This window comes from Aristolochia californica, unplaced genomic scaffold (genome assembly GCF_029961685.1).
Source record: "Aristolochia californica isolate CCGP_79_NKW_82.1479 unplaced genomic scaffold, dmAriCali1.0.hap1 SCAF_12, whole genome shotgun sequence".
Lineage (NCBI taxonomy): Eukaryota > Viridiplantae > Streptophyta > Magnoliopsida > Piperales > Aristolochiaceae > Aristolochia > Aristolochia californica.
The window spans coordinates 17795137-17811521 of record NW_027181793.1 but is presented as its reverse complement, the minus strand read 5'-3'; the positions used below and the strand labels follow the sequence as shown (position 1 = coordinate 17811521).

The following is a 16385-nucleotide window of genomic DNA, read 5'->3' as shown; positions in this document are numbered from 1 at the left end:
TACATAATTGCATTACCACTCCTCTTTCCTCCACCTATCCTTGCATTTCATTCTAGTCAAGCTCCTATACACTCTACATTGTGTTGAAAAAAAATGAAAGTTTGGATCTCTCAAGGAGAAGGTAATCTCTAAGTGTTGGGTGTAAGTTTTCATTTCTTTTATTTTCATTTGATAACAATTTATCTAAAACCTATTTAATCTAAATAGAAGCGCCCAACTAGAGCTAAAATTTAACCAATCTCTTGGGGAGATTGAGTTTGTAGAAAACGTGTATTTAACTACTTTGTGGCTTAAAGAGAGCTAAAGTCTCTTTATATAGTTCTAGCTATTAGAGCTTTTAAAAATAGTAAAATTTCCCAAGCAAGGGTTCTTAGGCAGTGAATACCAATAGGGAAACATCCATAACGAAAGTTCTGGTCTCCTATGGTGTATGCTTGCTTATTTTACATTAAAATTGCACTATCGTATAATTTTTTATTACACACACTACTTAGTTTTAAACTTGAAATTGTAGGAATTAATATATCCCTAATTCAATTTAATTAAGCTTGAGTTACATAAAATTCATATAACTTAAAAATATGCTCCCATATTTCAATGACTTAATACCCTTAAACTCAATTATGCTAATACTCAAGCTTTAGCAAAAGAAAAAAAAACACAAAGAGAGGTGAAACAGAGATGGAGTTTTTTTTGGCCGCCCTACTCAACCATTTTTCATTAAATAGATAATCGTATCCCAGGTTCTTTATTTCATTCTTGTAATACATTTCAAGAGTATTGAAATGCAGCTTACAAACAAAATACAGCTTTAAAAGAGTTTCTAGAGAGAAACGCTCACCACAATTTAGGCATGCAGCTTTTGCTTCGTTCAATCTCCCAACTGAAGAATTAAATGGAACCCATCTTGAATCTGCTATTTCCATGTGAATAACCTTTTTGATCTATTAATTTAATGAATTGGAGGAATCTTCATGCATCCCATGTCAAGCACTCTGGGCATTATCTGTAACAAAATGATTGCAGAATTCAAGCCCAGGTCTCTAACTTTAAACTTAATTAACAGATGTTCAAAAATAAAAATAATCTAGCAGAAAAAATAAGAAGCAGAGACTACAGTTTGTTCATAGGTTCTCATTTTATACCTCACCACATCGTGCCTTGATCTTCAACGGGACAAATTCATCTGCACGTGTAACTCCGACATTGACAACGGCAATTTTGGCTCCTCCATCATGAGCAGCCCTAGAAATGTATTATGTTTCAAAATACCAGAACTACTCAAAACCAGAACCTTATGATGAAGCAAGGGAAAATTAAATATTTATAAACAAGACAAGAAAAAGAATCCAAGACTTGGAGACTAGGAAATGTGACTTGCTAAGTGCATTACATGGCTCAATTGTGAAAGAAAAGGCTAAAGAATATGAAAATACAGAAACTTTTTCAAAAAAATGAAACTATAGAAAAGAAGAAAAACAGAAAAGAAAATAAGAAGACTGAAAGACAACAGCTCACTTTATGGGAAGTAGTCACCTTCAGTACTTTCAATGTATGCAGCAACTTTCTACTTTTAGAACTTTCCTAGTTTGTTACCAAAATCGATTAAGAGAAATTTTTTTAGGGAAGTTTTTGATCAATAAGTTTTCTTTCTCAAAAGTTAGCAAGTCCATTTTTAGTAGTTATCATCCAATATAATAGCTGAAATTCTTTCTTAGAAAGTGGTTTTGAATTTAGCTAGTCAATATTCTTTTGTAATTCGAAAGCTCAGTCATTGGAGTTCTATTATTGTAATGTACTTATTTTGGCAAGTCCATGTTGTTTAAGAGCTATGAATTAGAGGAATCTGCAGTACTTTCCAATAAAGCAAGCTGTTGTTTTAGTCTTCTTCTTTTCTTTTCTTCTCTTCTTTTTTCTTGTGTATAGTTTGAATTGTTTTGAAAGAATTCTTCTGTCTTCATGGTTTTTAGCCTTTTCTTCCGCAATTGAGCCATGTTTAATGACATCACTATAATAAAACTTTCCTATAACTAAACTTCCTAATTAAAATTGCACATTGACTAGTTAAATTGAAAACCACTTGCTAAGAAAGAATTTCAGCAACAATCTTAGATGGAAACTAATAATAATGGACTTTCTAACTTATGACACTCTCCTAAAGTGACTACTAATAAAGAAAAATTAAAAAAATCCTAAAAAAAGTTGTCCTAATTGAGACTGTTAATAAGCTAGAAAATTAGTAAAAGTAGAAACTTGCTTTCTCTAGATAAGAATGTTTTGGAAGAGTTTTTCTCTCTTTATATTCTTTTAGTCTCTTCCAGAATTGAGCCATGTGCTGCATCACAAATACATATTAAAATAATATAGAAAGAAAAAAGAGGGCACATAGTTGCGAAATAGCACATTGGCTGGAAAGGCTCAAAATTTACGCTCAAGTTCCATTAAGCTAAGACACACAAGCAGTCAATTGAGACAGAAATTTGTTTTTTCACGGAACATAAAATACATCTTCAAAGCAATTTGAACAAATGCCCTTTTAAGAAGGCAATCTCCACAAAGATCTAGAATGAGGTTTAGAATAACTTTTGAAAAGCCTTTCTTGTCTAGTAAGTCAGCTGGTTAATACTCCAGCTTCAACAGTGGGTCCTGTAGAATCCTTTTTTCATTTTTATTTTTCAAATAAGTTGTTTTGTAGAATTATTAAAAGGTACCATTTATCTAATATTCTTGATGTGGTACTTCTTTTATAAATATGCATCCTAAATGTTCCACTCAATCTTCTTCAATTATTTTCTTTTACTTTTAGAATAGTTTTGATTCAATTATAGTCTTCTTTCTTCTTACTTCAATAAGTTTCTCATGGAACTCTTTTTTTTTTTTTTTGGGTTTCTAAAAACTTCTTATACTGATTCACATGAATGTGCATAGAGGATCAAACCATGTTCTCACAGAAGCGCTCAGCAGAAGATGCAGGTGTTCAGTCGACGGTTGCTAGATGCTATATGGTAAAATAGAAAGCAGCAAATTATGGTGCATGCACCTGTAGATAAAATAGCAGGTCTTCCATGTTTGACGTAACAATAACATAAGAATGTAGTAAGTAAACATATTAAGCAATAGAATTTCACATGATCAACCTAATGATAACAAATGATAAATACTGGTCAGATCAAACATCTCTCTAAAATGACTTTTTTAGAGAATTCAGAACCTTGCTTTTGAAATAGCATGAACATGTGAAACATTAGTGTTAAAAAACTGGCATCTGAGGAAAACGATGGTTAGTGATGAATGCAAGCACCTCACGAGTCGGAAGGCAGACATGGTCATCAGGGCTGAACCCAACACAAGCAAAGAATCACATCCTTTTGCAGCTTCCATGGCTTTTTCAGCTCTATCCTTGGGGACATTATCTCCAAAAAACACAACCTTCAACATGGAGATAGAAAAATTTAATCAACAAATCATCGTATTTCATGTTCGTTTTTAGGGGTTTTGCTATTATTTGATAGATTACTGTAAGGGTGTTATCTTTATCCCTCTAGAACCCTGACTAGACACCAGAGTCAGTATTTTAGCCTTTTAGCTGCCTCATTACTCAAACTGGTATGTTGTAAAATGGTGAGATTAAGAAGAAATAGAGTAGAGGGAAAAGAGGAGAGAAAATGGAGAAAGCGGCAATGTGAAGGCTGCTCTGGATTCGGTCTCGAAATTCGAGCCTAATCCTCTTTTATATCACTTAAGTGAAACATTACAGAAAGAACCAAAATGCCCTTGTGTACAAAAATGCTTATACCTCTTACATTACACACCAGAATTCTACAAGATTTTCAACACACCCATCTACTATTTTGGTAGTGAGAGATTTAGTTCTTTCATAACCTGACTTTTCAGCTCAAAAAGTAGAGACCCATGGACCCTCTGGAATGAAAGAATAGTAAGGTCATTAATAACTAGAGTGAACCTAGAGCATGAATTGCAGGCCGAACACTTCTGTGGCAGTTATTCAAGAGAACTTCTGTGGCAGTTATCCAGTACGCATATGCTTCTCATATGTTTTGCTTGACTCCACAATGTGGACTCTTTGATATTACTCCATGGCTGGGACTTCCAGATTGTTTCTCCCATACTCTTAGGTTGAAAAGAATTCTTGAATGTCTATTGGTGGTGTGAGAAAATCAGCTCAAGGGTATTTTGGTAATTGTACATGATCAGATATTTTATATTATGATACTATCTTGTTCAGCATATTTGATTTAGTCTATGTACTAATTTTTATATTCATAGGAAAAGTAGAATAGGAGTTATAAGGGAATAAGTGATTTTTATGTAAGAGGGGCATTTTTGTCATATCTGTAAATTATTATCTAAACCTGATAAATAGCATTGGGGGTCATGCAAAACCCACAATGCAGCTCATGCACAACCCCCAATGCAGCTCATTTAGAGCTTGTGCATCCTTTTCTCTTCCCTCTCTCTCTCTTCTTTTTTTCTCTCTCTAAGTTTCACACTTTTTATATGGTATCAGAGTTGTGCTCGTTGCTGGGAGTACATCTCAGCCAGAAAAATCTCTTCTTTTATCTGTACGACTTCACAAGAACAGATTTTTCAAATCTCTTCGATGACTTATTGGTAAAAATTCAATTTTTCTCCTTTTTCTTCTACCATAGCCCTAGGGTTACTGCTTCTATCATCCTTTGAAGGATTATTCATGCCTTGATTACCCTAAAAAGGGTTCCTTTTGAGTGATCTTGGGATGTGCATCATCTATTCTTAGACCAGTGCCTGCATCAGTCTATATGCTGACATCAGCCCTAATTGTGGTCTATTCTTGAAAGATCTCTTATCTAATTGCTATATGGTGTTGATTTGAGCACATACTACTTGAGTACATCTCACACCTGCCCTAACCCTAATTTTTACGAAGTGGAGCCCACATCATTGGAATTTATGAAAGTGTTTGGATATTGAAATTGAATACTTTAGTGACTTTATACTTATTCTATGGCTGATTTGGGTGAAATTTATCTACCATTCAGAGATATGGGTGGATTTGATGGCAAAGATGTTGTGTTTATGACATCTAAGAAGTTGACCAGACTGAATTATCTCAATTGGGCCAGATTAGTAAAAATGTTCTTGAAAGACAACCCTCTAATCCCAACAACTGATGATTAGGAAGCTGAAGACAACCAAGTTTATGACTTGGATTGTCAACAGTATTAATTCAATATTGAGAAACCAAGTGATGCACTTTGAAACTGCAAAGGCTATGCGGATCTCTTTGGAGTACTTATAGCTCAAGAGAGCAACTTACTCAAAATGGGTAACAAGATAGTTATACAATATTACAATGTATTTGTAGGACTCTGGCAGGAAATTAATGTGTATCATCCGTTCACTACGAATGAGCAGGAATTGAGGAAACAATAGAACCAGCTACTGGTGGCGAAGTTCCTTGATGGTCTAGGTAGTGAGTTTGACAACATTAAGGCACAGATCCTAGCCAGAAGAGGTACCCTTGTTACCCACTACTTTCGATAGAATTGTAAAGGCAGAAACAACTTTGGTATCCAAAGAAGAAAAAAGGAGTAAGGTGATAGATCCTACTGCAATTAATACTTTGGGCTCTAGTTCTAGCCCAGCAAACTCATCTCGAGGCCAGATAGGTTTTGGAAGAGGTAGAGGTAGAGACAGTTCAGATAGAGGTGATGGTAAGTCCGAGAGGAAGTGTGTCCATTGTGGATGAACTAACCATTACTCTGATAGGTGTTGGGTAAAATTTGGAAAACCTGTTTGGGCAAACTCTACCAATCATGAGACCAATGAAATAATATCAGAGGTTGTTGCCCTTGTCCCTTCAGGGTGAGTTGATGAGGTACAACAACTATTTCAGCAACAACAACAAATTATGCAGCGCCTAGCTCAATTATCAGTTCGTTCATCTCTGGCCACTTCAAGTATGTCCACTCTTCAAGTGTCTTCTTCTCCTACCTGTGTTCTCCTACCTGTGTTATCAATTCCGGAGCTATTGCTCACATGTTATGTATGTCATCCTTGTTTTCTAATGTGAAAGAGTCATCAAATGTAAAACAAGTAAACTTAGCCGATGGGTATGTTTCCTTAGTTCAAGGTGTTGGTATTGTTCTTCATGCATCCTTCTTGTCTCCTTAGTCTGCTTTATCAGTTCCTAAATTTTCCTTAAATTTGTTGTTAGTGTGCCAGTTAACTAAGTCTATGAATTGTTCTTTGACGTTTTATCCTACTCATTGTCTATTTCAGGACCTCATGACAAAGATGACAATTGGTTCCGCGTGTGAGAGAGATGGTTTGTATTATTTGGATAACCACCCACCAAATAATACACTACATGAACTTCATACATCTGCTACCCCATTCCTGTGGCATTTGCGATTAGATCATCCTTCGTCAGTAAAACAAATTCAAGTCTTTCCAAAATTTCCTTCCAGTCTTACCTTTCAATGCGAGTCGTGTCAGCTAGGCAAGCATCATTGGAGCTCGTTTGCAACCTCACATCATAAGACAAGTCAGTCATTTGATGTTATTCATTCAGATGTTGGGGTTCTTGTGCTATAACTAGTTTGTTTGGTTTTAGGTACTTAATTCCATTTATTGAAGATTTCAGTAGGTGTACATGGGTTTAACTCTGTTGGGAGAAGTCTGAAGCATTTGATGTATTCAAAAAATTTACAATGAAATAAAGAATCAGTTTTCAACTTCCATTCGTCTTTTACGTATGGTCTTGAATTTATGAATCATAAGTTTGATTTTTTTGTCAAAATCAAGGGATTAGTCATCAAACCTCATGGGTGTTTACTCCAAAACAAAATGGAGTCACAAAGCGTAAAAATCGTCATCTACTAGAAGTAGCTTGCACTTAGATATTGCATAATGAAGGTTCCCAAGCACTATTGGGGTGACGTAGTGCTTACTATATGCTACTTGATCAATAGGATGCCTTCATCTGTTCTTGAAGGTAAAATTCCTATTCAGATTTTGTTACCTTCGGCTCCATTGTTTTTAGTTTCTCCTCATGTCTTTTGATGTGTTTGTTTTACTCATGTTATGGGATCATCCAAAGATAAGTTATCTCCTCGTGCAGTTAAGTGTGTCTTTCTTGGGTATTCTCGTCCACAAAAGGGATACAAGTATTTTTGTTCATCTACTAGAAAAACATTTGTATTCGCAAATGTCAAATTCATTGAGGATACTCCCTTATTTGAGTATACTACTTCCATTGATGTACCATTTTCTTCCCTAGTTTCTGAATCAGTTATTCCCCTACCAATCGAGAATTGTCTTGGACCTACGCCAAATACCATAGTTGAGAAACCCTTGCAGCTATATCAACGTCGACAGGTGCATCCCTCTTAGCCCACAACCTCCTCTCTCATGCCAGACCATGACGAGTCTCCGTCTCAGGATCCTAAGGCAAGTGATCTACACCTACCTATTGCTTTAAGGAAAGGTGTTCAAAAAGGTACTCGACATCTGTTGTCTCATTTTGTGTCATATGATCATTTGCCTGAGAACTACAAAAAGTTTGCATTGTCTATTCTGCTTGCGCTACTCCTTCTTTAGTGTAGGATGCAATGTCCTTTTCATAGTGGAAGCAAGCCATGGATGCTGAGATGGTTGCTTTGTTAGAGCAAGGAAACTAGCAGTTATGTGAGTTACCTTCAGGTGCTGCAGTTGTTAGCTGTAGATGGGTGTTTACAATCAAATACAAAGTTGATGGCTCGATTGAGAGGTATAAAGCTTGTTTGTGGCCAAAGGATCTACACAGACTTATGGTGTTGATGTGTTTCAAACCTTTTCTCCAGTTGCTTAACTGTCCTCAATACACATTTTGGTATCTATTGTTGTTAACTAGGGGTAGCCCTTATACCAGTTAGACATAAAGAGTACATTATTGTATGGTGATCTTCAAGAAAAAATCTACATGGAGCAACCTCCAGGGTATGTTGCTGAGGGGGAGATGCACAAGGTTTGTAGACTCAAGAAAGCAATCTATGGCCTGAAACAAAGCCCTCATGCTTGGTTTGAAAAATTTAGTCAAGTAATGATGTCTGTGGACTTCTCTAAGAGCCATTGCAATCATTCATTGTTTGTCATAAAAAGGCCTTCGGGGATCACAATTTTATTTGTATATGTGGATGATATCATCTTGTCTAGTACTAATACCCCTAGAATTGAAGAAGTTAAAAGGCTATTTGCAACTCACTTTGACACCAAATACTTGGGGGCATTAAAATATTTCTCGGGAGTCGAAGTTGTAAGAAGCAAAGGAGGACTGGTGTTATCACAAAGAAAGTTTATAACCGATAAGCTACATGAGTATGGACTGTTAGGAGCTAAACCAGTAGCTCGATGGAAGTTGGACTCAATCGTACGATGACCAAAGTGTGGAATTGAACGATAAAACATTGTATAGGAGACTGGTTGGGAAGCTTATATATACCACAATTACGCGCCCGGATATATCTTTTGTAGTGAGTGCAGTAGGCCAGTTTATGGAACACCCACAGAGAATCCATATTGAAGAAGCTCAGAGGATCTTGAGATATCTCAAGGGACCACAGGGGAAAGGTCTTTTCTTTAGAAATAATGGTCACTTGAAAATGTAGGCTTTCTCTAATGCAGACTACTCTGGTTCAAAGCTCAACAAAAAATCTACTATAGGCTACTGTGTTTTTCTAGGTGGTAACTTAATTAACTGAAAGAGTAAGAAGTAGAATGTGGTAGCTAGATCTAGTGCAGAAGCTGAATACAGAGCTATGACACATACTGTTAGCAAGCTCATGTGGATAAGATTGGTATCTGGGGAGTTGGGCTTTCATCAAAAGGAAGCTATGACTATAATTTATGATAACCAGACCGCTATTTTTATTTCTAGCAATCCAGTTTTTCATGAGAGAACAAAACACCAAGAGGTGGATTGCCATTTTTTCAAAGATGTTGTGATGAAGAAAGAAGTGGCCATCCCCTATGTTTGGTCAAGTGATCAACTTGGAGATATTTTTATCAAGGCACTAGGAAAGAGTGAATTCATGACCTTCTTTGACAAGTTGGGAATCATGGATATATATGCTCCAGCTTGAGGGGGAGAGTGAAAAAATCAAATCAAGGGTATTTAGGTTATTTTACATGATTGGATATTTTATATCAAGACACTATCTTGTTCAGCCTATTTGATTTAGTCTATTTACCAATTTTTATGTTCATAGGAAGAATAGAATTCAAGTTATAAGGGAATAAGTGATTTTTTATTTAAGAGGGGCATTTTTGTCTTTTATGTAAATTATTATCTAAAATTAATAAATAGATTTAGTCTATGTATAAATTTTTATATTCATAGGAAGAATATAATGGGAGTTATAAGGGAACAAGTGATTTTTATGTGAGAGGAGCATTTTTGTCTTTTTTGTAAATTATTATCTAAACCTAATAAATAGTGTTGGGGATCGTCCATCAAAGCTTGTGCCTCCTTTTCTCTTCTCCCTCTCTCTCTCTCTCTAAGTTTCACACTTTTTACAGGTGGGCTGAAGGACATCTCCCTTTGGAAATTACTAAGCCTTTTTTGAATTTCGGAATATAAATCCCTTGAGAAAGTTACAAAAATGCGTTGACAAAGAATGTTGGGGTGGAATTCATCTCACCCAAGGAAAGTAAATTAACTCGTTCCTTCATAAATCACCTCTCAGGGTAGAATTTTGCTTTCCATATCTGTCTAATGATCAGCCATGTAAAGTCTTCCCCTTTTCTAATGATTCATTAAACATATTTTTATTAAAAAATAATTAAGTTCATAAAATACTACTACATAAATAGCTATTTTATTTATTTAAGATATCAATTAAATTATACTTAAATGAGTATATTTGTTAGAGACCATAATATTTAGGTATTCTTAATTAATTTTTACAAAATTAATTACGATAAGTAAATAACATGATTATGAATTTAATTCCCAATTATATTAAAAATCTCAAATTCATGTTGTCTAATTCAATGATTTATTGAATTTATAATTACTTAATAATTAATTTGAAATACTATATCAGCATCATTTCAACAAAAAAAATTTGAAATACTATATATTCAATATTATGAATGTTAAGTTGGGTCCAAGGCCCTATCCCAAAATGACTAGTCAACTTAGGAAACCTTTTTCCCAACTAATAAACTCAAGATCTTTGTACTCACTAATCAATGTGGGACTATTCCTTAACACTCCCCCTCACGTGTAGACCATCTTTTGTGGCTCTACAAGTGGATAATTTAGGAGTAGGCAGTTTAGGTGTAGGCCCTCTTTTGTGGCTCTACAAGTGGATAGTTTTAGGTGTAGGCCCTCTGTTGTGGCTCTACAAGTAGATAGTTTTTAGGTGTAGGCCCACATATGAGTACCTGCTCTGATACCATGTTAAGTTGGGCCCAAGGCCCTATCCCAAAATGACTAGTCAATTTAGGAAACCTCTTTCCCAACTAATAAACTCAAGATCTTTGTACTCACTAATCAATGTGGGACTATTCCTTAACAATGAACTTAATTTTTTATTGATTTATAATTAAATGTTTACAAATACTCCCTCCTTATCCTACCTATCACATTAAAAATCTATTTTATTAGTGAATTGCATATACACATTCTATAAGGTTACACTCACACAAAACGTACAATATATTGCACTTCTTATATGGCACAATAACGAAAAAAGTACAATCTCTAAAGAAAGTAGAACAAACTAGAATTCACTTTCCCTAGGTGCTTTCCAAGTGCATTAAACCCCCTTCATAAAGATGACACTTTCCAGGTGTTTTTTCCCCCAACATTTAGTCTTTCTTTTCACTTGTTCTCTTTGTAAACAACCAGTTTTGTTTCTAGCCTCCTTTTCTCTTATCAATAAAATACTCACCATTGTTATGAGTCTTAGGGCTTATTTTGTAATAAAAGAATTTATTTTGAATCTAATAGGCCCTTTATGTGGGCAAGGGTTGTTTATGTTTTATGGAATGTGTGAAAATTATACAAAGAGGAAGACATACAACCTATAGAGAAGGGTCATCCTCCACAATGAGGCTTTGGAGGGATGATCCCCATTTAGCATGGGAGTTTGCCAAGTGGTTGGCAGATCTAGGGGTGTGGGTCCATATACAATTTAGGTAAGAGGATATATTACAAATATTAAAAAATAGGCAAAGGTTGTGATAGTGGGCCTTTCTATAGACTTAAGAGAGTTAGAGAGAGAATGGGTTTTCATGAGAAAGAGCATATGTTATATTGTATGTAGGTTTAAATGAGTTAAGAGAGAGAAAGGGTTTTTATGAGAGAGCATATGTTATTGTATGTAGGATTAGAAAGGAGGGGATGCGATCTTTGATTGGGGGAGTATTTTAATTAAGCAAGGAGCAAGGAAAGAGAGGGAACATGGAGTATTTTGATTAAGTGTAGAGAAAGAGAGGGATTGTGGGTTGGAGAGATTCTATAAGAAAGTTAGTTTCACTATGTATGTCTTAACCAAACATATATATTTTCATGTGACATGAGGGAAAGCAGTCTGGAACCCTCATAAAGTTGTGTTGGAGTTTCGTTGCATGCAAAGGTTAGGGCTCCTAAAAAACCCAAATACCTACTCATATTTTATGCCAAGAACCCAACATCTCTCCCATCCATAACACATAATCCTATTTGCCCCCTTCTCCTCTCACATCAAAACCTATTTCCTTCATATTTCATCTGGTTTCTACATTAAAATAAAAAACATTAAAAAGATCGAGATGCCTACCAACTTTTGAGAAAAGAAAGTGTCCCCACAGGTAACCAGATGAAGAAGGCCATAACAGCAGTACATGTCTCTTTCTAAACTAGTATGCATGAAAAGCATGAAGCAAAAGAATAGTTACTGAAAGAGTTTGAAACATACATCGGGTTTCAGCAATCCATTGCACTGCTGGCAGGTTGGTATGAGAAAATCCTCCTCCCAAAATTTCTCATCTATCTCAACATCACCATCAGGCCTTTGCTGCATGCCAAAGGTCTTATCTGAACCAGGAGGTCCACTCTCCAAGCTTTCAATTGCAGAAGCCCACTGTGACAAGTTCATGACACCAAGTATATCATCAAATATGTTTTCATGATATAAGGAATAAAATGTCCAACAAGAAGAAGAAAGGCCTTTCATCATAGGAACAAGAAAGATTGATAAACACTACTAGCAACTTGGAATATGATCAGGAAATTATTTTACCTTTGGGTTAAGGGCCTTAACTTGGTCCTGGAATGAATCCCGACAGATAGAAAAACCACATTGTAAACAAATAACAGAGTAAACAGTGCCATGTAATTCTAGAGGATTGGTTCCAGCACGATGATGCAACCTGGATATTAAATAAATATCCAAACAAAGGACATAAAAAATGTTAATTCCCAATAAAATGAGCATTTGTTTCTACCAGAACTACAGTTGGGACTCTCAGATGCCATTCTTTTTTATTTTTTATTTTATGTTGATAATTTTATTTCAAAGAAAGAAAAGATACAGATGCCATTCTCACCTATCAACATTCTGTGTAACCATGAAATCTATTCGACCCACTTCTTCCAGAGATGCTAAAGCAATATGAGTAGGACCTGGCTGTGCTGCAGTGAATCTTCTCCATCCAGCATAGCTTCTAGCCCAGTATCGCCTACGGGCTCGAATGGAGCGGACAAATTCCTGCTTATACCCAAATTTTCATAAGATAACAAGACACAAATAAGTACTGAAAACATGATAAACAAATACCCACTGACCTATGGCAGATCAGATAGTAACCAGAAGCAACTTCGAAAGAGCAACAATAAAACAAATCTCAAATAGATAAGAACAATTAAGTAGGTGCTAACGTAGGGAGATAGCTTCTAGCACAGTATTACCTACGGGCTCGGATGGTTTAAATTCAACAATGTCACCAGAACTTTTATAAACTATGCATTAATACCCAGCCTGGCTGAGTAGCAAACCTGACAAACTGCAGCAACCTGGTTGAACCACTGGGTGAGTGGATTCTTTTTAATAAATGTAAAACCTCGAAGATATACGTAGTATTACATTAATGTAAACAACTTCATTTGACCAACCAAATGAACACGTAAATTGGCTGAATGAGTCAGATAGACCTCTTTTCCAAACTTTAAAAAAAAAATGCATTTCAAATTTTAAGAAGCAGCCAGGCCTCTAGTCCAACCTGACCCTGGTTCAACAGGCAAAACATTCCAGACTGTACAACATATGAGAAACCTGAAAATCACACATCGATGTCTACCAACATGCTACTGAGAAGAGATATAAACAGATTGCTGAGTAAGATAGAGCGTACTAGCAATTCGGGATCAAATGAAGATTATAGACACATATGAAACAAGAGTCTCAGTTCCTTCATTTGCCGTTATCACAAGATTAATGAGAAGTTGTAAAGCATGAGGATGTGCATGCATGTTTTCTTTCAACAAGTTTATTGAACTATTTTTCTCTTAGATTGTCCTGCATATCATTGAAACTTTGGCTTCAAATTTGAAAGGTCGTCTCTTTATTGAACTGAATTTTGAACGCCTACCACATTTTTAACCAATAGATGAACTTCCAACAAAAGGTAACTTCTATTTTGAACTTCATGAACTGGAGAACAATTACTTCTATAAGAGTAAAAAACAGATCCAATTACCTGTTGACTCCTAAAAAATGGTGAAATTACCTAGTTACTACCCCTGTATCATGGCCACATACCAGTAACTTCATAAATATTACTACCATGCCCTAAAAGCTAAATTTAGTCAAGTTTGAATTAAAAAGACAATTACCCTGATTGAAATGGTGGGTCAGCCTAGTAGGGCCAGCTCAGCAGGGGGAGCCCCCCTTTGCAGGCATACATGAGGAGTCCTTGTCTCTGGCCTTCTGGTCCCAATAGGAAATGGATCCATACTTGGGACCTACTTTAAAGCAAATATTTTTTTTTAAAAATGTTTTTAGTAGACGTAAATTCATCAGTTTACTTTTCAAACTAGACTAAATTTAGTTGTAAGGGTAAATAGGTAATTTTGATAAAGTTACAGGGTATGTAGAATCAATTTGAATATCAGGAGTATGTTTACTACAACTTAGGGATATACTGATGATAAAACCAAAAAAAGGAAGAATGAAAAATATCCTAACATATGCAGAGAGGTGACCTGATGTGTTATTGGCTTGAAACCGGTACTGTAGGCTCCATTGGGACTGCCATGAAAGGAATTTAATTACTGTATTAGATCAAAAACAAGAAAAAATAATAAAGAGTATATGATAGAGTCAGCTGGTTAGTAGATTAAAAGATACAGCTCTCCTCGAAGTGCACCATCTGAGAGATATCAGTAAATTTTAAAACAAACTGAAAATAAAATTATTCACGATGGATCTTCAGAGTACATGTCCCTTGCAATAATTTTCTTTATTCTTCACCTTTCAAGATTTAGGAAATTATTCAAAAAAAAAAAAAAAGAGAGAGAGCAAAAAATAAAATCTAGATAGATGGTTTATCTACATGAAAAGTTGAAAAATCAATAATCCACAAATTGCTTTGTCTGCTTCTGCTTGAATTGAGCATTTGATACGAGTCAAACTATAAAGTTAAAAATAAAATAAAACAAGGGAAACAGATGAACCTGCGATAGTCAGGAATCCCAGCTTCAGTACTTACTCCTGCCCCAGTTAATACCATAAGTTTGCGACTGTAACAAAATTAGATTTGCAGTGAGAAATTATCATATATGTAGCAAGCAAATTCCAAATAATGGAAGTATCTAAAAGATTGCCTCTGATTGATAAACTGATACAAATTGTTGACATCGTTGGAGCTTGGAGGATCTGAATCAGGAACCAAATTCTTGCTCCTCAAAAAGTACAAAGATGGTTTCTGTTCATGTTTCAGAGATGTCCCGGAAGGAGAATATCTGCATGTTGTCTTGAAATGCTTTATACAAAACCGAAAAGATAGGTCATTCACTGGTTTGCTGTTCAAAATTCCATGTGCCGTACTCGACTGAATTGTCAACATGAGAAAGGAATTCCTTGAGAAGTTCCAAAAGGAGAGAACTCTCATGTTAAGCAGCCAGCTTACATTAGTAAGCAGTTGGTAAGAATGTCAGTCTTAGTGGTTCAAACAAACAGTTGGCCTACACTTCTCAGGAACTGCACAGAAAATTTTCATTAGTATTGAATATGGATGAAAACTCAAATCGCAACACCACAAGAGGAACTTACTACAACAAATCTGCCATCGTTTTGAGTCATAAAATAAGAACTAGTGCTGGATAGTGCCATAGGCTCTATCTAAACAAGCAGATGTACTGAAACCCTGCAGCCTATCTCAATTGCCCTGTCTAGATGAATTACAATTTTAGTTATCTTACATTTGAATCCATTTTATCAAAGACCACCAACTGCAAATATCTTTGTTATCTTACCTTTCACTGCATCTCATGTAAGGCTAACAAATCTCAAATATCCAGGTTATCATAACTACCTAGTGCGTCAACTTATACAAGATGGACATTACTATAGCCTATGTTATGCATTGCTCTACATGCAGTAATATAGGGCAAAATCTTTTCTGCGTGTTATTAAATTTAAGAGATACAATACCTGCATTATTATATTGATGCTTATCAAATTCACATTCAATTTCTGCGCACCTTCATATCTTCTCATATGCAATCGAAATTGGAACCGCCAAACGCTCAGTTTCCCACATTCAGCAGAGCTATGCAAACTACTTGAAGACTAATTATTGAATATAACCTTAGAACCTGAATCTGGGCGACGCAACAACCAAAATGTAGTGACCCGCGGAAGTAGAGCTTCATGCTTATTTTCATACATATGCAATCGAAAAGACTCTTTAATTTTTCAACGAAAGCAATTTAACTGAACCGTCAATCTTCAAATAAGACAAAATTAAATTTTGGAGAAACAAGCACCGTGTCAAGCCCATCACCTGATGGTACTCAAATCAGAAGATGATATTCTCATTTAAAAAGAAAAAAGAACAACAATAGAGCAGAAAAAAAAAAAAAAACTCACAAAAATTGAATCGTCTTGGAGATAACATCACACCTGTATTAGCAAGGACACCGACAGGGGCAAAACAGAGTGTAAGTGGAGAGCGGAAGTCACTTCCACGCTCCAGGGGCACGAAAGGCTGCAGTTTCTCGTTTTTATCGTTTAATAATGATAACCCATAAAAGCTGCAAGACTGGCGGTTGGGAGAACAATTGGAAAGGCTATTTGGTGAGAAACATATAGCAAATGAGCCAATTTTATCAACCCTCTTCTAAGTATATAGTAAAA

The 16385-nt window shown here is 35.6% G+C and overlaps 1 protein-coding gene across 2 annotated transcripts; it reads right to left on the bottom strand.

The window, feature by feature from the left end:
• Positions 1-701: 701 nt before the first annotated feature.
• Positions 702-16309, bottom strand: LOC137945930 (NAD-dependent protein deacylase SRT2). 2 transcript variants are annotated; one of them, XM_068792033.1, is made up of 10 exons: positions 16119-16309; positions 14852-15227; positions 14702-14767; positions 14231-14276; positions 12577-12737; positions 12270-12399; positions 11946-12110; positions 3302-3429; positions 1146-1245; positions 702-1006 (listed from the first exon to the last, which is right to left on the bottom strand). In XM_068792033.1, the coding sequence occupies exons 2-10, from the start codon at positions 15136-15138 to the stop codon at positions 953-955; spliced, it is 1137 nt and encodes a 378-aa protein (XP_068648134.1). In that variant the 5' UTR covers positions 15139-15227; positions 16119-16309; the 3' UTR covers positions 702-952. The 2 variants fall into 2 exon arrangements, with proteins under 2 accessions (XP_068648134.1, XP_068648133.1); XM_068792032.1 differs by having other exon boundaries at positions 16152-16309.
• Between the last annotated feature and the right edge of the window lie 76 nt (positions 16310-16385).